General features: G+C 46.3%; 2 protein-coding genes across 7 annotated transcripts in view; one reads left to right on the forward strand and one right to left on the reverse strand.

The window, feature by feature from the left end:
* The first annotated feature begins 31 nt into the window (after window positions 1-31).
* Window positions 32-10,534, forward strand: LOC138826182 (palmitoyltransferase ZDHHC16-like). Of its 3 annotated transcripts, XM_070021335.1 has the most exons (13): window positions 33-347; window positions 834-964; window positions 1,607-1,650; window positions 4,713-4,960; window positions 5,136-5,330; window positions 5,466-5,554; window positions 5,925-5,953; window positions 6,624-6,757; window positions 6,897-6,944; window positions 7,737-7,822; window positions 8,389-8,512; window positions 8,690-8,760; window positions 9,994-10,534. In XM_070021335.1, the coding sequence occupies exons 4-13, from the start codon at window positions 4,718-4,720 to the stop codon at window positions 10,106-10,108; spliced, it is 1,134 nt and encodes a 377-aa protein (XP_069877436.1). In that variant the 5' UTR covers window positions 33-347; window positions 834-964; window positions 1,607-1,650; window positions 4,713-4,717; the 3' UTR covers window positions 10,109-10,534. The 3 variants fall into 3 exon arrangements, with proteins under 3 accessions (XP_069877438.1, XP_069877436.1, XP_069877437.1); XM_070021337.1 differs by lacking the exon at window positions 6,897-6,944 and having other exon boundaries at window positions 32-347; XM_070021336.1 differs by lacking the exon at window positions 1,607-1,650.
* Window positions 10,535-10,768: 234 nt separating this feature from the next.
* The window catches only part of LOC138826181 (MMS19 nucleotide excision repair protein homolog), a 35,409-nt gene continuing 22,606 nt past the window's right edge, over window positions 10,769-23,571 (reverse strand). For 2 of the 4 annotated variants that reach the window (XM_070021330.1, XM_070021333.1), the window contains 20 exons: window positions 23,291-23,429; window positions 22,943-23,097; window positions 22,614-22,692; window positions 22,082-22,207; window positions 21,821-21,902; window positions 21,390-21,490; window positions 21,146-21,295; window positions 19,364-19,519; window positions 16,099-16,198; window positions 14,736-14,838; window positions 14,551-14,619; window positions 14,236-14,362; window positions 13,477-13,577; window positions 13,265-13,321; window positions 12,961-13,147; window positions 12,385-12,467; window positions 12,099-12,263; window positions 11,785-11,844; window positions 11,253-11,353; window positions 10,769-11,174 (listed from right to left, as the gene is read on the reverse strand). In XM_070021330.1, coding sequence (XP_069877431.1) covers window positions 11,147-11,174; window positions 11,253-11,353; window positions 11,785-11,844; window positions 12,099-12,263; window positions 12,385-12,467; window positions 12,961-13,147; window positions 13,265-13,321; window positions 13,477-13,577; window positions 14,236-14,362; window positions 14,551-14,619; window positions 14,736-14,838; window positions 16,099-16,198; window positions 19,364-19,519; window positions 21,146-21,295; window positions 21,390-21,490; window positions 21,821-21,902; window positions 22,082-22,207; window positions 22,614-22,692; window positions 22,943-23,097; window positions 23,291-23,429 — 2,169 coding nt within the window. In that variant the 3' untranslated portion in view covers window positions 10,769-11,146. The remainder of the gene's footprint in view (window positions 11,175-11,252; window positions 11,354-11,784; window positions 11,845-12,098; window positions 12,264-12,384; window positions 12,468-12,960; window positions 13,148-13,264; window positions 13,322-13,476; window positions 13,578-14,235; window positions 14,363-14,550; window positions 14,620-14,735; window positions 14,839-16,098; window positions 16,199-19,363; window positions 19,520-21,145; window positions 21,296-21,389; window positions 21,491-21,820; window positions 21,903-22,081; window positions 22,208-22,613; window positions 22,693-22,942; window positions 23,098-23,290; window positions 23,430-23,571) is intronic. The other 2 variants (XM_070021332.1, XM_070021334.1) reach the window with 2 other exon arrangements.

The following is a 23,571-nucleotide window of genomic DNA, read 5'->3' on the forward strand; positions in this document are numbered from 1 at the left end:
CCATTGGTCACCTTTAGGCGCAGTACTGCAGTAAGAACCGCGATAATTGGTTAACGTTGTCACGTGGTCGGCGCGCGCGCCTCCTTGAGAGAAGACTTCATTTCCCAGGTGGCACCGGGACAAATCTAGGGGCGGGACTTGAGGCTCCCGGGCTTGCGCCTTTGGCTGGAGGTTGAGGATGGGCTGGCGGCGGGTCCGGGTCCACCCTCTGTGGCTCAGAGCGGCGGGCTATGGTGGGTCGGCTTGAGTCCGGCCCGCCCGGGGCGCTGAGCTGGAGGAAGGGGCTGTGAGTGACAGCAGAGGCTGCGGGGCTCAATTTGGCTGCTTGAAGCGTTGGCAGGCGGCAGGTAAGGGAGAAGATTCGGCCCGTGCTCCCCATCCTAGTCCCTTTTTCTAGGGTCAGGCCCTGTCTCAGGGCCTCGAGGCAAGTCCAGATTCTGTGCTCCCTTGGACTCGCCCTGCAGTGCCCACTCCCTTCCGTGCCCGGCCCGGCTCCGGCAGAGCGCACCCTCAAGGCTGGGGTAATCCTCAGAGGCAGGAGGAAGTCAGCCAGGCACAACTGGCCCATTTCACAGGTCCGACAACTCACATCCAAAGTTTGGTTTGGCCAAACTCTCGAGAAACTCGAACCTAATTTATTTTTCTTAATTTTTTGCCTCCAGTCCCTTGGAGCTTTGGCCACAATGCCGTCGTGGAGACAACCTTTTCCTGGTTTTTGCAACTGCAGCTTCCTGTCTTGCAGCCCGCGCTCGTAGTTGGTGGACCCTTCAACTTTGGCTGAACATTCCTAAGATAAAATTACTATTCCTTTTTTTTTTTTCTCGTTTGCCCAGAAGGAAAGTCTGCACATGAATAATACTGCTCTTTACTGATATCTGACATCTGCTTGAGATGGAAACATCCTGAGAGCATCTTTGTCCAGATGAAATTTGCCACGACTTTGATCTGTTTCATCTGCCTTCTGGTAGCTTTGGAATCTATTCTTCCCTCTTGTCCCCTTCCCTCCCTGTCAATCAGTTTTTCCCTTGGGAAACAGATGGTGATTTAGAGCTCTGGGATGAGGGTAGTTCTGTGACCTGCAATCTCTAATCTGGTGGCAGATGGCCATGATGGCCTGCGGGCTCTATTGAGGGATGGGACTAGTTTGAGTTTGCATTTGGGGTACTAGGAGAACTATGCTTTGTTTTTTCACTCCCCTGTTAACTCTCCCTCCCTAAACACATAATTGAGTTTTGCTTATCTGTTTCCTGAGATTAAATGTTTCAGATATGGTCCACTGATAACAAATCCCCCATTCTCCCTATCCGCCATATCCCAATTAGCTAAAGTTAGAGGAGAGGCCTGGTTTCACACTAGGCTCACTCTATGACGCTAAGCTTTTTTGTTTCACATGTTTGGGTTGAGTTCTGTTTGCACTTGTTTCGTAAAAGTGCCTTCCAGCTCTTTAGTGTTAGGATTCTAATAACAGTTTCTTTTTCTCTCTTTATTAATTAGGAAGAATGATAGGAGCAAACACTTTAGTGTTATCACATTGGCAGACGTACCCTTGATGGTATTTGTAGAACAGATAGACATCTGACCACTTTCCACTTCTGCATCTCTCTAGGTCATTCATTCAACAAATATTTATTGACTACATCCATGAGCCAGGTATTGTTTTAACTACTTTATAAACATTTTATTTATACCATGCCAAGTGTGTGTATGTAAATATATATACATACATAATACACACATATTTATATATTATACAATCATATTAATGCTGGAGGGACCTAAATATTTTTTTCCTATTCCTCATTGGATAGGAATACAGGGAGATTGAGTTCTGGCATGATATAAGCAGATATATGAGAATCTAGTCTTTGAGATAGGCATTTCTTGTAGAGCTCAGGAATTCAGGAGGTAGTTGAGAATAATCTGAAAAGGAGAGAATCTGAGGAGTTTTTTTGACTAGGTGTGGTGGCTCTGGCTCTGAGGCATGAATTAGTGTTTATTACTAATGAGGGAATGCATCTGATTTACACAGTGTTCTGCTATAAGAAATATTTTAGCAAATAGGATATTTTTCAATATCCCCAGCAAGAGAATGTATAGGTGGAGTGAATAGTCCAAAAGTTATCTAGATTTGTTGTGGGGCAGTCAGTTCTCTTCTGTCAGAAAGGAGAGAGAAGAAAAAAAATATTGTTATTGTGCTGGTTTGGGGCTTGAACTTAGAGCCTGGGTGCTGTCCCTGAGATTTTTTTTTTTTTTTTTGCTCAAGGCTAGTGCTCTACCACTTTAGTTACAGCTCTGCTTCTGGCTTTTTGGTGGTTAATTGGAGATGGACTTTCCTGCCAAGGCTGGTTTTGAACTGTGATCCTCAAATCTTAGCCTGCTGGGCAGCTAGGATTATAGGCAGGAGTTACTGGTGACTGGCTCTGACCTTTTATTTGATTATGACTGCTATTTTAAAAATGTATGCTTTACCCAAATCATGGTTCCAAACAATAGGAGTACAACTCAAAGAAGGTTTACCCGAGCTTTTTGTTGTTGTTGTCGGTCATGGGGCTTGAACTCTGGGCTTGGGTGCTGTCCTTGTGCTCTTCAGCTCAAGGCGAGGGCTCAGTCGCTTGAGCCACAGCACCACTTCTGGTTTTCTAGTGGTTTTATTGGAGATAAGAGTCTCAGGGACTTTCCTGCCTGAGCTGGCTTTGAACCGAGATCCTCAGATCTCAACCTCCTGAGTAGCTAGGATTACAGATGTGAGCCACCAGTGCTTACTTACAGTTTTGCCCGGTTTATTTTTATTTTTTCTATTTTTTACACTCCTTTTAATTCTCTTAACTTCCTAGGAGGCGATGGCAATGGCTAGTTTCTTTCTTTTTTTTTTTTTTTGCCAGTCCGGGGGCTTGAACATAGGGCCTGACACTATCCCTGAGCTTCTTTTGCTCAAGGCGAGCACTCTACCACTTGAGCCACAGTGTCACTTCCAGCTTTTATTTCAATAAAATGGCCAAGTTGGCATTGAGCTCTTGATCCTCCTACCTCAGCCTTCTGAATGCTGGTCTTCTCTCTCCCTTCCTCTCTCTGTATACCTCATTTGCTTGGTTTCTTTTGAAGGTTTTAGGGCATGTAGAAGAGGGTGTTTAAGTATTTCTTCTGAAATACTTTTTTGTGGGGATGATCCAGGATGCAAGGAGAGTACATTGCTCCAGTTACTGAATTGAAACCATCCTATGGCAGAGCAGGCTCCTCCAGTTTCTGCTGTATCTTGAGCTGCCTTTTAAATAAGTCAGTAGTTATTAAGGACAAAGCAAATCTTGGCTGTCCTAGGAGAAAATCAGATATTCTTTTTTGGTAAGAGACTTTAATCTGTAGAACTGATGAAGCTATCATGAAAAGAGTCTGTTAGAGTATCTGTATCCGGGGTTCTGGTCAGTGCTTGCATAGTGAGCTCCTCACAGAGTGAAGGAGGTAGAGAATACATGGAGATGGGGGTACTTAAAGAGGAGCCATGGAGAGGGCTGGAGAGCTAGGAGGGCGAGTTTGGAAGCCTGGGGTCAAAAGCTGAAGATGCAGGTGGTTCTTGAGTGTCTTAACTATAGTGCAGCAAAGAAAATTTATCACAGAGAGCAAGCCCCTTCCACTGCTTTGAATTCTTGAAGTTGTTTTGGCTGGATCATCCTTGGGGTAGAACTGGGAGTGCAACTGGAGACAAAGCATCTTATGTCATATAAGGGGTGGCTGGCTGCCCTGACAGGAGACACACAATCTCCTGCTACCAAGCTGTCGCTGGCTTGTAACCTAAGCCTACAGGGAATAGGAAGATCTTTAGCTAAGACACAGTAACAGGGAAGATCTAGGTGTAGGGTCTCATGCTGTATAATTGGTGGACCAGGGCAGGCAAGAAACTCTGAAAAATCTGTCACAGTAACCATACTAAAACATGGTGGGCAACTTTGTTCATATTGGCTCTGCTCCACCAGTGTTCTGTCCATACATACCTGAAGCCATTTGCCTCTTCCTCACCCTTGTTTGGATTTGAGTGTGATGTAACGTAAATGTTTTTGTGGCTTAGAAATTCCATTTCCTGGGGCTGGGAAGGTAGCTCAGCGGTAGAGTGCATGCCTTGCGAGCATGAGGCCCTGGGTTCGATTCCTCAGCACCACATAAACAGAAAAAAGAAAAGCCGGAAGTGGCGCTGTGGCTCTAGTGGTAGAGCGCTAGCCTTGAGCTGAAGAGCTGAGGGACAGCGCCCAGGCCCAGAGTTCAGGCCCCATGACTGGCAAAAAAAAAAAAAAAAGAAATTCCATTTCCTGGGGCTGGGAAGGTGGCTCAGTGGTAGAGCGCTTGCCTTGCATGCATGAGGCCCTGGGTTCGATTCCTTAGCACCACATAAGCAAAATGAAAAAAGCCAGAAGTGGCGCTGTGGCTTAAGTGGTAGAGTGCTAGCTTTGAGCTGAAGAGCTGAGGGACAGTGCCCAGGCCCAGAGTTCAGGCCCCATAACTGGACCCCCCCCCCAAAAAAAACAAAATTCCATTTCCTACCTTCTACAATGTAATGTGGTTGGGACATTGGTACTGGACATTCTATTTTTAAGTGAGGTAATCTTTTCTTTCCCACAGTTGATGACTGGCCTTATCAGGACTTCAGTCTTGGGGCCTTCTCACTGGTGATACAGGTATGGGCAGGATTTAAGCTAGATCCTCACAATGATGTAATATCCTAGGAACCATGCGGGTCCAGCGGAGCCTGCTGCTGGGCCCAGCCCGCCTCTGCCTGCGTATTCTCCTGCTCCTGGGCTACAGGCGCCGCTGTCCACCTTTGCTCCGAGGCCTGGTACAACGATGGCGGTATGGCAAGGTCTGCCTGAGCTCCCTGCTGTACAACTCCTTTGGGGGCAGCGACACTGCTGTTGATGCTGCCTTTGAGCCTGTCTACTGGCTGGTGGACAACGTGATCCGCTGGTTTGGGGTGGTAAGTGAGGATGCCAAAGTTGCCCAGGAAAAAGGGATGGTTTTTGGAGCAGAGGGGAGTGTCTCTGATAGTCCTATACTAGGCTTTGGAGGCAAGACCCTAGCCTTAAGGAAACTCGAGACTCCTCTAGGTGTAACTCTTAATTATGTCTAACTGAGCTCCCTGGTGTTGGCAGGTGTTCGTGGTGCTGGTGATTGTGCTGACGGGCTCCATCGTGGCCATTGCCTACCTATGTGTCCTGCCCCTCATTCTCCAAACCTACTCAGTGCCACGACTCTGTTGGCATTTCTTCTATAGTCACTGGAATCTGATCCTCATCGTCTTCCATTACTACCAGGCCATCACCACTCCTCCTGGGTACCCACCTGAGGTGGGTCCCTATGGGCACAGGGTGGAGGGGGAGAGTTGTAGGCTATGGGAGCCAGTTCTATGAGTGGGAGAGAGAGTACCTTGCAAACTTTTGAGACATAAAAAGCAGTCATGATGTTGTTCTCCCTCCAAACAGGGAAGGAATGACATTGCCACAGTCTCCATCTGTAAGAAGTGCATTTACCCCAAGCCAGCCCGAACACATCACTGCAGCATCTGCAATAGGTAGGTCTTTGCTTTGCTCTGTGAACCCCAGTGGTGGCCCTTTTGCTATAATCTTAGGCTAACACTTGGCCTTAGAACTTGTTAAGATATGAAGCATCCATCATGTCCCAGGCAGTGTGATGTCCAACTCCTAACACCTAGTCCTTTAGGGTAGTCCTGTGAGTTAGGCATTACTGCTTCGAGAAGTGAGTTTCTTGTCCAGAATCATCTAACAATAAACTGCAGAGCTGGGTTTGAAGCAAGGCCTGGCTGTCTTCATAGTCTGTGCCCTTTCCACCTCAGCAGGATGCTGGTCCTTGTAGGAAAGTATTGGCACTATCATCTCCAGAACCTTGGCCACCGTAACAGAGCCTGTGTCCCTCCCTCACAGGTGTGTGCTGAAGATGGATCATCACTGCCGTATCCTTTTCTCTCTTCTGTTCCAGGGTTTGTTTTTTTTTTTAAGCTTCAAAGCACTGTACAGGGTTAGTGGCCACAAACCCAAGTTTTCTACATCAGCCTACAAAGAGCACTCACTGGGCACATGACAAGTTAGTAGAAAGGTGCTATGGGGACAGACAATCTTCTGGGCAAGAGGCAGCAGGAGGCTCATAGGCTCTTTGACACATGGATTTTCTGGGTGCAATGAATCTTGTACAAGTCTTCCTTTTGTAGGCTGTGGTGTAACAGCCATTGAGTGGAAAGAGGCGTCTGGGCATCTATGGCTTCTACTGGGGGTGCCAGATAGAACCACAGGCCCCTTTCTGCTGTCCCATACAGCTGTATAGCTAACCCTGGTTACTATGTATCAGGCACATTCTACATGATTTCCTGGTGGCTTTTTCTAGAAGACTTTCACCTCAACCTTGGGAAACTGTTTCCTATTTTCTTGGCTTTGAAAAAAAAAAAAGATCTTAGGAATGACACTGATCTCAAGATACATTGTATTAATAAACTGACTTGTTGAATTGAAACCCATTTGTATAACTACTTAAAAATAACAGAAAAAAATAGTTCTTGCTTGGGTGATGTCTTAAATCAAGAACATCTCTTGAAATTATTTGATCTTATCCTTAAATCACTTCACCAGCCTGGCTAAACAATTGTGTGGGCCATTATAATCATCGGTACTTCTTCTCTTTCTGCTTTTTCATGACTCTGGGCTGTGTCTATTGCAGCTATGGAAGTTGGGATCTTTTCCGGGAGGCCTATGCTGCCATTGAGGTAAGTCCATGATTAGGAGCAGGGCAGCTTAGTAGGGCAGAACTTTGGGATATGAAACCTGTTCCTAAGGAAGGGGGCTGGTAGCACCCCTATCCTAGAGGCCTGAGAGTATAACCAGCACTGTTTTCCATCCCCTTAGAAAATGAAACAGCTCGACAAGAACAAACTACAGGCGGTTGGCAACCAGGTGGGCTGACCCCGCCCCACTGCCCCCTGCTGCTTAGGCCTGGGGGTTTAAGAGTTGTTCTGGCAACTGGGCCTTGCTAATTTAATTATAGGGGTTAGAGGCTGCAACAGCATTGGCTCATAAGTGTTTAGGGAGGCTGCCTTGCCACTGGTAGATTCAGTAGCCCAGGGGCAAGTGAGTAGTCTTTTGTTATCTATCCTGTCATCGCCTCTGGGCTGAGCCTGGACTCTGCCCTGCTGATAGCCAGAGCAGCCAGGAGTCCTTGTTAAGTCTGTGTAATGGGGCTCCACGGGACAGTGATGTCTGTCCCGTACGTCTGGATCATCCTCCTTTGTGCTTTTTAAGACTCCTTATTCTGAGCATATCCTGAGCTTGTCCCTCTGCTGCCCTCACAAATTCTTAGTGGAACTCAGTTCTTTCCCTTTCAGTTTGCCCATGCTGTGTGTGGGTCCGGTCTTTTGGAGGATGTAGCCGCAGTGAAGGAGTTCTGGCTAGGGACTACAGTGGCTTCCCCTGGAGCCCCATTTGTGTTGTCAACCTTAAGGCCCAGGGTTATCACCTCATGTTTTGCAATCTTGTCCAAACCTGTTCTGCCCAGTGTTTTGTGGGTATGATGGTGCTGCCGGGCTTGGCCCATACACCTGGCTGCTCTCCTAATTCCTCTGTGGCTTTAATCCCATTTCTCTGCCTGGGTTTGTATCACTCCCTGCCTGTAGTTGCTGGGGGCTTTGGTGGCAGTTGCTGGAGACTAACAGAGCAAAGAAGCCAGGCTTTGCTGTTTTCTTTTTCTAGACTTACCACCAGACCCCACCACCTATCTTCTCCTTTCGAGAAAGGATAACCCACAAGAGTCTTGTCTACCTCTGGTTCCTGTGCAGGTATTTAACTCAGTTTTGCTAGTTTTAAGGAAGGGGAAGTATCAGGAACTCATCCCTGAGTGATCTGCTGCTATTTAGTCTACTGAGATTGGTAAAGAGAACGTTTTCCAGCATTTTGGGCAGAGACTTTCAAGGACAGCAGTACTCCTGGTTACAAAGCACTAAGGATATGACATGCTTGTTAAGTGTAAGTTAAGCGTCTACTGCATTTATTCCTTGTACCTACTTGAAGAGAAGGTGACTGCATTTATAGAGGAGGAAAAATGAAAACTGGAGTGATGGAATGATTCACATTACACACAGCTAGGGAATAGTAGATACCTCAGTCAGTCTACCTTGGTGCTTGTACTGCCCTACCTCCCAAGCAGTATTTTTTTCGTCAGTATCAGACTTATTTCCCTACCTTCCTTTCCACGTAATTTTTCTAAGCTTACCGTGATGTGTTCTAATTATATATATGTATATACACTAAAATATAAGGAAAATGGGGCTTAACTAATCAGATCAATTCCAGACTGAGGTCCTCCTGTTCTAACTCCTACTAATCTTGGCCTTTCTTTTCTTAGTTCTGTGGCACTTGCTCTGGGTGCCCTAACTGTATGGCATGCCGTTCTTATCAGCCGAGGTGAGACTAGCATTGAAAGGCACATAAACAAGAAGGAGAGACGTCGGTTACAGGCCAAGGGCAGGGTGAGTGTGGTGGAGGGTTTGGGTGGGCAGGTGTGCAGCTGAACATGCATCTTGTAAGGAAAGGCCATGGCTGACCAGACAAGCATCATAAAAGACCAGAATCTGCCCACTTAGCTATCAAAGACGAGGGGGGTTGAATAGAAGATGTTTGTAGAAACATATTTTTCTTGGCCCTAGGTATTTAGAAATCCCTACAACTATGGCTGCTTGGACAACTGGAAGATATTCCTGGGTGTGGACACAGGAAGGTAAAGTTAAAAAGCATAGACACTAGTGGTGGGTGACAGAACTATCTGGAAGCAATAGAATGTGGCTAGTACCACTAAGGAGTTTGTAATTGGATTTTATTTTCATGAGTTCAGATAGTTTCATGTGGCTAGTGATTGCTGACTCTAAGAATAGAGAATATTGCTTCCATTTGAAGTAGATGGGCTTGAGGCCACATAAGTGGTTAATATAAACAAGGCTTCAAGAGGACTAGAGGAGAACCTCAGAAAGCTCAGGAAAGGACATCTGGGGAGGACATAATGATCTCCAATCAATCACCTACCTCTCAATTATATGACAGTATTTGGAGTTCATGCCATAATGTGAGAGACTGAGGTAATCTACTTGTGACAGGTCCCAGCCCACGAGACAAGGGGAAGTTAACTTTAACTGTAGCCACTGAGGGTAACAATCAAATGAACTAAGTACCCTTAGAAAATAGCTCAAATCATCAAAAGGGGCTGGGTGTGGCAGGGGAACACATCTGTAATCACAGCACTTTGGGAGTCTTGAGACAGGACAGTCAGGAGTACAAGGATAGCTTGGGCTATATACCAAGATCCGGTCTCAAAACAAAAAAAAAATCTCAAGACAAACAAACAACTATGTCTCATGCCTGTAATCCTAGTTACTCAGAAAGCTGGGATCTAAGGATTGAGGTTTGAGGCCAGCCAGGCAAGAAAATCTGAGGCTTGTCTCCAATTAACCACCAGAAAGTTAGAAGTAGAGCTGTAGCTCAAATGGTAGAGTGTTAGCCGTGACTAAAGCTCAGTGATAGCCCTGAGTTCGAGCCCCAAGGACTGGCACCAAAAAATAAGAACCTTAGGGCTGGGAAGGTAGCTCAGTGGTAGAGTGCATGCCTTGCATGCATGAGGCCCTGGGTTTGATTCCTCAGCACCACATAAGCTAAATGAAAATAAAAAAAAAGCGGGAAGTGGTGCTGTGGCTCAAGTGGTAGAGCGCTAGCCTTGAGCTGAAGAGCTGAGGGACAGCGCCCAGGCCCAGAGTTCAGGCCCCACGACCAGACCCAAAAATAAAAAATAAAAACCTCAAAAGGTTTTCAAATTCCCAGGAGGTACATATATTGGTCAGATTAGTGAAAGAAATTAAGAGCTCTCATTACCTTTGTGCTTGATGTATACTTGCTTCAGAATGAATAGGAAGGACAGTATGAACTCTTAGAACTCAAGGGACATTTCTATCTTTTCTTGTAGGCATTGGCTCACCCGGGTGCTGTTACCTTCCAATCACCTGCCCCATGGGAATGGGTTGAGCTGGGAGCCCCCTTCTTGGGTGACAGCTCACTCAGCCTCTGTCATGGCAGTGTAAACTAGGTTGTCAGCCATGCGTGTTTGATCTGCTGCTTCAAGGGCAGCTTTTCTTGGAGTCCTTGATCAAAAAGAGCCATTGGGCCTGTCTTACGGTCCTATGCAAGGACATCTCACAGGCAGACCAACCTTCAGGACACTATAAAAGCAAGAGACAATGAAGAGAATTCCTGGGACTGATGTCCTTTTACTCAGGCAAATAGAAGTTCTAGCCCCAGACTTGGGGTCAGGCAACTGGCTTATCTTGTCTGACCTAGTCCAGCACTGGGGCTAGCTACCACCTCTTCCACTTCCTGTCTGGGAAAACAATGGTATAGTATGCTGGGCCTCCTGACTTCTCAGCAGGCAGACATCCGGCCTGCTCTTGAGGTCACTGCCATTCTCACATGCTACTGAAGAGAGCAAAAATAAAGGCATTTGATTTGTAAAGATATGTAGCTTTCTACTCTTTGCCTATTGAGTGGGAAAAAGGGAGGTCAAGGAAAATCTAGTGAGGTAGTCTGGTGCTACCTCCTATGTCCATCCTTGGAGGGGCTGGATGCCCCGCAGAATTCTTGGCTAATCTCTATCATGACTATTTCTGTAGCTAAGGCAATCAGAGACCTCCTGGCTATGTGCTACTGAGGTGTATGTGAGATGGGGGAAATTCCTGACAGCTTCATTACCAAAAAAAATTTTTATTCTTCAGCAGTACATACACATCCACTATCCCTGGTCCTCAGGGCCACACTCAACTGCACACACCCCTCTACAGCATAGCTCCCTTCTCCTGACATAAGATACAATGGGAGAGCCCTACAACCCAAGATCTTTCTTTAAACATAAGTAGTCTTGTTTAGTTACTTCACAAATCTGTTAGGAATCAGGATTCCTGTCTCTTTTGTACAGCCATGGAAAACAGGCCCAGTACTTGTGCTGTGTTGGTGAGAATGACAAGCACAGGTCAGCAGTCTGCTTGCCGTGGGCAGAATGGCTTGATGGTAATTCTAGGTTAGATTGTCAGTCAGAAGCGTGTAGACCAGGACGGGGGCTTGGGGACTCAGCTGCCAGGGCTCCCCAACAGAAACCTGTAAGCACAAAGAATGTTGGCAACGTTAGCACTGAGGTTTATTTTGGTCCTACCTTACCTGTAACCTAGAACTCACCATTCTCCCCTGGCTGACACAGCTTCTTTGCGCACCAGTCTCTTCTTGTCATCTAGCGGCCTGGCTAAGGCCCGGATCACCTGTGGTTTGTATGGCAGCAACTGTGGAGTAAGAAATAATCTTAGTGTTGCTCAGCTTTAGCACCTGGAAATGGTGCTTCTCTGACTGTGTAACTCACATTCTGAAGTGAAATGTGCTTCATATGCTGTGCGTGTGTGTACATGCATTCATGCCAGGGACTGAACCCAGAGCCTCACATATGTTCAACAACTGTAATGGGTCCTATTCTTTAGGGATTCCACAGTATCTCAAATGGCAGGATGGCCATTCTGTTCTGAAGTAGTCAGGGTTTGTGGCTCCATTTTGGGCCCAAGGAAAAAATATCTGCCTGTATCTGTATTGAGATAAATCCATCTCAATAATATACAGTAGGATGGCTAATCCCACTAGACAAAACAGAAGGCAAAAAAAGCACTTCTCTATCTCATCTGAGCCTGGTTTCCAGGCTAGGATAGACGGGCGAGGTACTTACCACAGGGGTAGGCAAGCGAGTGAGAGCATGCATACACTGAAGTGCAGCAATCCGGACAGCCTGTAACATAACCAGAAGGTGAGTGGGAGATCCAAGAAGAAAGGTGCCAGCCACGTGCCAGTGGCTCACGCCTGTAATCCTAGCTACTCAGGAGGCTGAGATCTAAGGATTATGGTTCAAAGCCAACCTGGGCAGGAAAGTCCTATCTATAATTAACCAGAAAACCAGAACAGCGCACAGGCCATCATGGAGGAGGAGGAGGGGGTGTAGGGTGGATGGCGGGGGGGGGGGGGGAGGTGCCGGGGTCAACGCACCATGGAAGGGCTGGAGCTGAGGTTCAGAAACTTGGTGACCAAGGTGTCAATATGAAGACTCATTACTTGGGGTGCTTCCAGTAGAAGAGGCTGAAGGCAGCTGAGGGTAGAGAGCTGGACCACAGAGTCAGGGCAGGACAGGGCCTCCAGTAGCAAGGAAAGGAGCTAGAAAGAATTTCAGATAGAAGCAACAATTTGATGCTGCTGATTCTCTTCCTCCCCTCTCCAGTCCTGACTACTGGAAAACAGCCTTGTCCCCGGCTAAGAGGCCAGATGGAAGACTTACCGTGGGCAGTTCTGGCAAGAGCACAGGCTTGGGCAGCCTATTAAGTACATGAGACAGACCCTTCAGGTAGTTTGGCTTCACATCTAAAAAAAAAAAAATGGGAAAGATCAGGAAAGAAACTGGGTTTAGGCATTCAGTCTCAAAATTAAATTCTGGGGAGCTAGGAATGTGGCTTAGGGGCAGAGTGCTTGCCTACCACATAAGCAGAAATGGCTCTGTGGCTTCAGTGGTACAAGTGCTAACCTTGAGCAAAAGTAGCTCAGGGACAGTGCCCAGGCCCGGAGTTCCAGCCTGAGGACTGGCAGGAAAAAAAAAGACAATTAAATTCCAATATCTGATAAGATAGGATGGGACATCAGGCTACAAAAAGAAGTGGGAAATAAAAACAAGGCCCCTTGAGCTTAGAATAGACAAGACATGCCCATCAAAGGAAAAAGGTGAAGTGAGAATCTGGAGGTTTTGCTTTCCAGGTATAAGCCACAGTATTGTTCTAGGCTTTATGGTCTTAAATTACTTTGGATTGTGACCAAGTAAAGGAGAGTTGTTTATATTTGGGGTCTTTCAGATTCTGCTCACCTTGGGGAGCAGCATGGAAGCCTTGGACCAGAGCAGGCACATTATCTGTGAAGAACCGCTGGCGGAACATGATTCGTACTTCTGCATGGCCAGCACGAGTTAGCACATCAGTGCAGTCAGACATGAGCAGAGAGAAGCCATCAGCAGCTGTAGGGCCTAGTTCTGGATCACTCAAGAGGCCCATGAGCTAGAGAAAAGAGAACCTTTGAAGTATACCAGGAAGAAGAATCTTAAACACCAATGCAGGAGATGAAGTTGCATCTGAAAGTTCCTGTTCAGGTCCTAGTTCTGCTTCAGGACTTACTCTATTTGTAAGGCAGGAGCTGAGAGGATGGTATCTGAGTACTAGAGCCTTGGTTACCTATAATACAAAGCAGAGAGAATGTCAGAACCTGATAGTCCATCCCTAGAACCCTAAGGGTTAGCTGCTATGTATGGCTCAGGATCAACCAGGAATATTTTATTTAGCTTGACATAGCTGCCTGTGTGTAACCAGAATCAAGTGTACCTCCTTACCCAGAGCAGCAGTGTGAAGGCCTGGCTACGAGAGGGCCCCGGGTTCAGGCTGGCCTCCACTGTGTCCATAGCCAGCTGGAGGAATTCATCTAGCTGCTGCCCTAAAAGGAAGCAGAACATACTGAGGCAATAACACATATTTTTCTGTGATTAGTTTTGGTGCCAGCACTGGTACTTCATCTCAGGGCCTGAAAGCTATCCCTTAACTTTTGTGTTCACAGCTGACACTCTTGAGCCACAGCTCCAGTGTAAGAGCACAGGGGCGATAGCATTGTCTATACCATAATGCCACTGTAGGAATAAAATGGCAGAAGTAGGCAGAGCATGCTCCTTGTACCCCCTCAGGTCCTGTTAATGCTTTGCTCAAGTCTCTCGTCTCAGGGGCTGTGTAAGGACAGTGCTTAAGCAGCCAAAATCCAATTACGTTACTAGCAAGTTCCTTTTGTGTGTGTGCTAGTGCTGAGCTTGAACTTAGGGCCTCACACTCTCACTTGGCCTTTTCACTCATGGCAGGCATTCTACCATTGGAACCATGCCTCCAGTATGGCCTTTTGTTGGTTAACTGGAGATGAAAGTTGTTTCCATGGCTGGTTTCAAACTATGATCTTCAGCTCTGTCTCTGGAATAGTGAGGATTATAGGCTTGAGCCATCAATGCCTGGCAATTAACTCCTTTTGTAAGGAGAACAAGGACTGAACCTGAAGATTTTATCAGTAGCAGCACAGGGAGGGGGCTTTGTACCCAGGCCCATTGTAGTACCTGCAGGGTGCTTGTTGAGGAGTCCTGCAAAGCACTTGGCAGCAGCTGTAGCGGAGAATGGGCAACTGTAGCAGCAGCTCAGTGACAAAAGCTCCCGCATGAGTCTGTTCAGTTGAGGGATTTCCACCTACAGAAAACCTGGCCATGTAATGGACCCAGAAAACACTTGAGCTTCAAGATACCCAGTAGAAAAGTAGCAGCAGGGACCAAAATGGATAAGAACTTTCCCAGTGGGAAAGCAAAGGATCAGCTTAGCCTGTGATAAATTTCAGCCCAGAGGTCATATGGGATCCAACTCCCCAAATGTTCACTTACATTTCGAGGCAAGGAGCAGACAAAAGCCATAAGCAGTGCAACCAGCCGCCTCTGCCCCAAGGAGCCATCCTGTAAAGGGAGAAGGGTCCTATCAAACCTGTCCTTACATCCCAAAGTAGTCCTAAAAATAAGTTTGAAGGGTATGAATTCCAAGATTCTCCCCATCTGATCCATTAAACTGTCACCTGGAATGGCTGGAATCTGCTTGAGAAGCTGTTTTCAGGCAGAAAGGAGGTGTTGCCATCTAAGAAGAGGGGCACAATGCGGGTAACACTCTGAGCAGCTAACCTGGGGGCAGAGTACTAAGCATTACCACAGATAGGATTCCAAAGCAGCCCTTCCCTCACAGCAGTGCCTTTGAATCCGGGGTTCATTTTAGGGCCACTGAGTCTTGACCAATAAAACATTCAACAGTTAAAAATGGGCAGACATCCTGTGCCCAGACCTATGCACAGTGAATCACATACCAAATCACTGTTGTCTTAGCTTATTATCTAGTGAGGATCTCAATATCTTCCTTCCTTCCTTCCTTCTTTCCTTCCTTCCTTTCATCTCCCTCCACCCTCCCTCCCTCCCTCCCTCCTTCCTTTCATGCAGGTACTGGGGCCTGGGTGCTATCCCTGGCCTTTTTTGCTCAAAGCTCTACTACAAGCTTTTCTTTTCTTTTCTTTTTTTTTTTTTTTTGCTGGTCCTAGGGTTTGAACTCAGGGCCTAGGTACTGTCCTAAAGTCTCCTTGTGCTCAAGTCTAGCACTCTACCACCTAAGGCACAATGTCTCAGCTTTTTCTGAGTAGTTTATTGGAGATAAACTTTTCTGCCTGATCTGGCTTCAAACCACGATCCTTAGCTTTCAAGCCTCCTAAGTAGTTAGGACTACAGCTGTGAGCCACCATGCCCTCTGGGGGGGGGGGGGGGAGAGAGAGAGAGAGAGAGAGAGAGAGAGAGAGAGAGAGAGAGAGAGAGAGAGAGAGAGAGAGAGAGAGAGAGAGAGAGAGAGAGAGAGAGAGAGAGAGAGAGAGAGTTTGTGTGTGTGTGTGTGTCAAACTCCCAAGTAGCTAGGATTATAGGTGTGAGCCATTAGCACTGACAATGTGTATTTTTTTTTTTTACAATGTGTATTTTTTAAATGCTCTATAACCAAAAATCATTGAACCATTGCAACACTGTTAAAAAGACTTCTGCTGGGGGGTGATGGTGGCTACGCCTGTAATCCTAGCTACTCAGGGGATGATATCTTAGGATCCCAGTTCAAACCCAGTCCAGACAGGAAAGTCCATGAGACTCTTATCTCCAATAAACCACCAGAAAACTGGAAGTGTCGCTGTAGCTCAAGTGGTAGAATGCTAACCTTGAACTGAAGAGCTGAGGGACAGCACCCAGGCCCAGAGTTCAAGCCCCACGACCGACCAAAAAAAAAAAAAGGCCATTTCCTTTTTGCTTTGTTTGCAAAACTTAGAAAACAAATAACTGCCTCTACATTTATATACAAGGACAGACAGTGTTCAAGTAATTTTACTTGGCTCAAGACACACCCCAAATTATACTCACTCAGGGCTCAAGTGAGTGGTGGCAGTGCCAATGACAGATGCCATGGCAGTCAAGACCCCATCTTCCAGCAGCACCTTTCTTATAACTGAGGGTTCCTGCTCTGCAAAAACAAAACACCAACACATGCACATACATAGAATCACAAAGTCAAGTATACTTCAAAAATAAAAATTAAGCCAGGTGCCAGTGGGTCACACCTGTAAGTCCTAGCTACTTGGGAAATTGAGAGTAGAAGTTTTATGGTTTACACATGAGATCTCTGTCATTTAGGCCATCTTAGGCAGAAAAGTACCCAAGACTTCATCAAGGGAAGTAGCTGGATGTTGTGGCACACACTTGGAAAAAATGTTATAGGCACATGCCTGGGTAGGAAGCAAGATCTCATCTTAAAAAATAAACAAAGCAAAAGGGGCTTAGAGGCATGGCTCAGTGGTGGAGTGCCTGCAACAAGTACCTGAGCTTAAATGCCAGTACCACCCCCCAAAAAAAAAGAAAAAAAAGAAAAAAAAAGAGAGGCGTAGGCAGAGGGACTCCCAAGTTAAAAGGCCAGACTGGGCAACATAGCAAGACCTTACCAAAAATAAAAAGATGGCCTGGGAATGTGGCTTAGTGGTAGAGTGCTTCCCTAGCACGCATGAAACCTGGGCTCAATACCCGAGACTTTTTTTTTGTCAGTCAGGGTACTTGAACTCTGGTCCTGGGTGCTGTCCCTCAGCCCTTCAGCTCAAGGCTAGTGCTCTACCACTTTGAGCTCAATACCTCAGTACCATATAAACAGAAAAAGTCTAAAGTGATGCTGTGGCTCAAGTGGTAGAGTGCTAGACTTCAGCAAAAGAAACTCAGGGATAGTGCCCAGGCCCTGAGTTTAAGCCGCAGGACCAACAAAGAAAAAGAAAAAAAAAAGGGAGGGGAAAAATCCACATCAGTTCAAGGCTTTATCATCATGCCAGGCTCAACTCTAGCAACAATTTTGTTTTTTGGGGGTGGGTACTGGAGTTTGAACTCAGCTTTGTACTTGCTAGGCAAGCGCTTCATCACCGGAACCACATTCCAAGTCCTTTCTTCTTTAGTTTATTTTTTAATTTTAATTTTCATTTATTTAGTTATTTTTGTTGGTCGTGGGGCCTGAACTCTGAGCCTGGACACTGTCCCTCAGCAATTTAGCTCAAGGCAAGCACTCTACCACTTGAGCCACAGTGCCACTTCCAGCCTTTTCTATTTATGTGGTACTGAGGAATCGAACCCAGGGCCTCATGCATGCAAGGCAAGCACTCTACCACTGAGCCATCTTCCCAGACCCTATTTTTAAAATTTTTTTTGTCAGTTGTGGGTCTTGAACTCTGGGCCTGGGTGCTGTCCCTGAGCTCTTCTTTTTTTTTTTTTTTTTTTGGTCTGGTCGTGGGGCCTGAACTCTGGGCCTGGGCGCTGTCCCTCAGGTCTTCAGCTCAAGGCTAGCGCTCTGCCACTTGAGCCACAGTGCCACTTCCGGCTTTTTTCTTTTTTTGCTTATATGGTGCTGAGGAATCGAACCCAGAGCCTCAGGCATGCAAGGCAAGCGCTCTACCTCTGAGCCATCTTCCCAGCCCCTGTCCCTGAGCTCTTCAACTCAAGGCTAGTGCTTTACCACTTCAATCACAGTCACTTCCAGTTTTCTGGTGGTTGACTGGAGGTAAGAGTCTCACAGACATTCCTGCCCAGGGCTGGTTTGAACCACAATTCTCAAATCTCGGCCTCCGGCGAAGCAAGGATTACAGTGTAAGCCACCGGCAACCAGCTAAGCAGAACTATTTTTTTTTTTTTTTTTTTTTGCTGGTCCTGGGGCTTGACCTCTGGTCTGGGAGCTGTCCCTGATCCTCTTTGTGCTCAAGGCTAGTGCTTTACTACTTGAGCCACAGTAACATTTCCTCTGCTTTAGTTTATTTTTAAGATAGTCATGGGGCTTGAACTCTGGACCTGGGCACTGTCCCTCAGCAATTCAGCTCAAGGCTAGTACTCTACCACTTGAACCACAGCACCACTTCCGGTTTTCTGGTGGTTAATTGGAGAAAAGAGTCTCATAGACTTTTCTGCCCAGGCTGGCTTTCAATCATGATCCTCAGATCTCAGCCTCCAGAGTAGCTAAGATTACAGGCGTGAGTCACCAGTGCCCAGCTTAAGACTAACTTAAAAATAATGCCGGGTGCCGGTGGCTCACGCCTATAATCCTAGCTACTCAGGAGGCTGAGATCTGAGGATCACGGTTCAAAGCCAGCTAGGCAGGAAAGTCCGTGAGTCTCTTATCTCCAATAAAACACCAGAAACCCGGAAGTGGCGGTATAGTTAATGTGGTAGTGTGCTCATCTTAAGCTGAAGAGCTGAGGGACAGCGCCCAGGCCCAGAGTTCAAGCCCCATGACCAACAACAACAACAACAACAACAAAAAAGTCTTAGCTGTAATCTTAGCTATTCAGGACTAAGATCTGAGGATCTCCGTTCAAAGTCAGTCTGGGCAGGAAAGTCCATGACATTCCTATCTCCAGTGAACCAGCAAAAAACTGGAAGTGACTTAAAGTGGTAGAGCACTAGCCCTGAGCGAAAAATGCTCAGGAACAGCTCCTAGGCCCTGAAAAAGAGTCTTGTAAAAAACTTTTGTCCTAGGTTGGCCTTGGACTGAAATCAGCATACCTATACCTTCTGAGTAGCTGGGATTACAGATTTGATATGATCTGCCAGGTTTTTTTCCTCCCCTTTTATAGGGTCTTAATAACTTTTCGTCCAGGCTGGCCACAAACTGATATCCTATCTTTATCTTCCAAGTAGCTTAGATTACAGGTGTGAGCTTCCACATCCTGCTTCAGCAGCAGTCCTTAACGTGTCCTCTTGAAACAGCAAGGCACTGGAAATAGCACTCATGTTAAGCTGAGGTCACAGAGCTCTTGGAAACACTGCATATAGTGCTTGGAATAGTTAAAACAAAAGAACATGAGGTTAGCTAATATGAACTTTTTTTTTTCAAATGTGTGTGCATGCTTACTGCTACTGGGAACTGAATTCAAGGCTGCTGCTCTGCCACTTGAGCCACAGCTCTACTTCCAGCTTTTTTGGCAAATAACTGGAGGTTAAGGTTAAGAGGCTCATGGATTTTACTGTTCCAGCTTCTTTCTGTACTATAAAATTATCCTGTACTACTAGAAGGTACAGAACCCAGTACCACAAATACCCAGAAGATGGCAGTGCTGTCCAATGGCAGAGGAAGGCAAAATTCTAAGGAGATGGAGAAAGTTACCTGGTATGGAAGCCTGTACAGCCAAGGCAAGCAGGCAAGGTACAGCCGTGTCATGGAAATACCAGCAGCAATCAGGGTCCTGTTGGCATTTTTCTGCCACCTGATCGAGACTCTGACAGATAGCAATAACTTCACTGGCTCCTGCAACCACATTTCCTGTGTGGAGAGAAAGCCAATGTTCTCTGTAAGTTTTTTTTTTTTTTTTTTGGTAAGTCGTGGGGCCTCAACTCTGGGCCCTTTCTCATGTGTTTTTTAAACAACTCTAGAAATCTCACTTCCTACACTTCACAGGGAAGGACACAGGCTCAATGAAATAAATCAGTTTTTTCAAGGGTCACAAAAAAAGTACAAAGTCAGGAATCAGACTCAGGCCATAGTTTGAACCTCCAATTCTTTCCACTGGGTCAAACACTGTAGATCTAGGTCTACTCTACAGGGCTGGGAGTCCAAAGTAGGCGATGAAGATTAGTGAGAATCCAGGGTGACCATGTACAGATTTCTAGTAGCAACAGCTGTCATGATGGCTTCTGAGCAAACTAGAGGATGGGTATGAGTTATCCAGGGCTCTTGTTCAAATGCAGATTTTGATCAAGTCAATGAAAGCCTGAAATACTGCATTTCTGGTGAGTTCCTAGATGATGCTCAGGTTGCTGACAGGCTACTTTGAACACTGTACCTTTGAGTGGGGGACCCTACATGAAAACCACATGTAAATCATCTGGTCACAATTACTGTTGCTCAAATTCCAAACCTCCTCAGAGATTGATTCAACTGGATAAAGGCCCATGCATGAGGATTTTTAAAAAAAGTTTTTTGTATCTACAGAAGACAGCTTTTATGTGTGTATGTTTGTTTGTTTTTGGTTGGTCGTGGGGCTTGAACTCTGGGCCTGAGCGCTGTTCCTCAGTTCTTCAGCTCAAGGCGAGCACTCTACCACTTGAGCCACAGTGCCACTTCGTGTTTTCTGGTGGTAATTGGAGATAAGTCTCATGGACTTTCCTGCTCAGGCTTGCTTTAAGCCGCCATTCTCAGATCTCAGCCTCCTGAGTAGCTAGGCTTACAGGCGGGCTTTTGTGTTTGAATAATGGTTACCAGAGCCTGGAGAGGGAATGCTGTTGAATGGCTATTGGGTACAGGGGTGCCTCTGGATTGGAGGAATAACTTCTAATATTCAATAGTACAATAGGACACCTTTAGCTGACAACAATCATTTGAATATTTCAAAATAACTAGTACATAAAACTTTGGATGTCCCCGTAACAAGAAATGACAAATATGTGAGATGATACACACATTACTCTTACCTGATCTTTTCACATACTGAACATTTTACTGAAGTGTGACACTCCACAAAACAAATATTGTGTGTCAATATCACTACATATACAATTGCTATATGTCATTTAAGTTTACCATTCACTCTTAGAATTAGAGCACCCTGGGCTGGGAATGTGGCTTAGTGGTAAAGTGCTTGCCTAGCATGCATGAAACCCTGGGTTTGATTCCCACATTAACAGTACCACATTAACAGAAAAAAGCCAGAAGTGGCACTGTAACTCAAATGTAGAGCGCTAGCCTTGGGCACAGAGAGGCTCAGGGACAGAGAGCGCTAGCCTTGAGCACAGAGAGCCTCAGGGACAGTGCCCAGGTCCTGAGTTCAAGCCCAATGACAGGCAAAAAAAAAAAAAAAAAAAAAAAGAATTAGAGCACCCCTAAAGGTGTCAACTTCACTCTGCCTGAGTGCCCATTCTGAGCAGCTGCTTGACAATTACTGGTAGTTACCTTTGTTCAACTGCCAGAGATGCTGCAGCAGCAGAGGCAGCGTCTCCTTGACGATGCTGGGGTGTGTGGAAACAGCTGACAAAGCTTGCAGACAGAGCAGATGCCGGGAACATTTGGTGTGCCAATCCTCTCTAACTAAATTTGATTCCTCTGCAAAGGAGACAAGATTCCATGCAATAGCAAACATGAAGACCCCCCCAAACCCTTGCTGGCAAGGGCTGGGCTACAAATTAACCACACATACCTTTGTGCAGCTCCTCAGCAAGCTTGGGTACAAGGTGGCTGCTGAAGGCCCCAGGGAAGAGAGTAGCCAGGGTTCCTGATGCCTCTAGTGCTGCCACCCTGCTAAGGACATAATGAGATGAGTATTAGCTGAGCCTGGGCCTACTGTTCTCTTTCCAATATGTGTTGATACAGGAGTGGGGATGCCTAGGCCACCTTGCTAAAGCAGTATGCCAGTACCTAACCACTGAGTTGGAAAGGGCTTCTTAATGCCTAAGAAAAGATAGCAGTTTTACATCTTTGCAATCAGTTAGCAGGTAGAGGCAAACACAGAGCTTACTTTCTCTAAGAAAAACAAGGGTTAGAAGCACAGAGCCCTGGTCCTTGCTGCAATCACTGTTGCCAATACAGAGGCAGGAAATAATTCTCTTTACCACTGCTTTAGATCCTTACCAACTCTGGGAATCCTGCTCTAGGAAGCTCAGTCTGTACAGATGACCCACTGCCAGCTCCAAATCCACAGATGATAGGAGATCTGTTGAGAGAAGGGAACATGGACCTCATCTTTCTTCATTTGCAGCTACCATAATCCTTCCAAAAATCTCATTAGAAGTTCCAAATCAATCATCCAGTTTTGCCATGAGAACAAGGGATTGAAGTTTCTCTTCACTGAGAACAGAAAACATTATCTTCTCCCTTTCCCTTAAGATGTACCTGGCTGTGACCCCAAGACTGTAAGTGTCCTGATGCCAACAAGTTGCAGCTGGCTGCTGGGGTCTGTTAGAGCCATGAATACCAGTGAACACAACTGGTCCTTGAAGCTACTCAGAGGCCTTTCATCTAGGGAGAGACAGAAGTTAAGTTACAAGGATATTTTTTTGGGGGGGCCTGGGCGCTGTCCCTCAGCTCTTCAGCTCAAGGCTAGTGCTCTGCCACTTGAGCCACAGCACCACTTCTGGCTTTTTTCTTATGTGGTGCTGAGGAATCGAACCCAGAGCCTCAGGCATGCAAGGCAAGCGCTCTACCACTGAGCCACCTTCCCAGCCCACAAGGATATTTGGGATAGATTTTTAAGACTCAAACTGTGGCCGTCTGGGAAGTACACTAGAAAACTAAATGACTGTATCCATTCTGTGTTCTCCTATGCCACAACCTCAAAGTAGCAGGACCACTGCTCTTGACCATTTCTCTGAAGCACTCTGCCTTTTATGGGCTACAGAGCTCAATAGTCCCCAGGTGATCTCACCTTTGTCTTCATAACTCCATTTTGGCTGTACCTTCAGGAAACCGAGGATCATCTCAAGGATTGTCCGCCGCTGGTTGCTCTGTAATGTTTCAAGGAGTACTGGAGTCAAAGAGCAGTTTAAAGGATTTCAATCCTGCTACTCTGGAACTGGGGAGGATTACTGCTTTAGGTAAGAATGAGTCCAGGAAAGAATAAACAAGAACAAGCAGCAGCTAACAAGAAAATTCCAGACTAACCTGGGTCCACTAGATTCATTATTACTCTAAGAAAAAGAATCCATCCTAACACTCAAGGTTTCCTCACATCTCCCAAAGACTGTGTTTCCTTACCTGACTGTGCTTGTGGAACTGTTCCAGTAGTAAGGGCAGTACATTGCTGGTAATGTGATCACAGGCTCGGGTAGATGCACCTGCAGCTGCCTGCAACAGCTTGGCACTTGGCCATACCAGTTTCATGTCTGGCTCACACAAATGGTGCCTGCAGTCTAGAGAGGGAGAAATCACAGACCTGGAATAGGCTCAGTGTTGCCTGACACCCCCTATTGGAGACTTGAAGCCTGAAAACTAGGAGTTAATCAATTTAAAGTAGAGTTGCAGCCCCCAAATCACTGAACATGTGGAGGCTACATATGAGGGATGTTATCTCTATGGTCCCCTTCTGTTGCACCGTCCCATTACCCTGTAGAATGTTGCTAAGGAAGGAGTCAAGGAGGTCCTCAGCATCAGCTCTCAGCACAGAGCGAGACAAACAGGCAGTCAAAGAATGCAGGGCTGCCAGGCCCTCTGCCTCCACCCGCTCACTTGCCGTCTGGAACACCTGTCAGGGAGGGATCCCATAGCTACTGAGGTGAGCTTGCACCAGATGATACCCCCCTCCCCCCATCCACTGCCTATTTCTTTGGGGCTGGGGGTTGAGAATCTTTAGGGCACAGCAATGGAATTAACACCTCAACCGATTG

This window comes from Dipodomys merriami, unplaced genomic scaffold (genome assembly GCF_024711535.1).
Source record: "Dipodomys merriami isolate MVZ:Mamm:240054 unplaced genomic scaffold, mDipMer1.0.p SCAF_14, whole genome shotgun sequence".
Lineage (NCBI taxonomy): Eukaryota > Metazoa > Chordata > Mammalia > Rodentia > Heteromyidae > Dipodomys > Dipodomys merriami.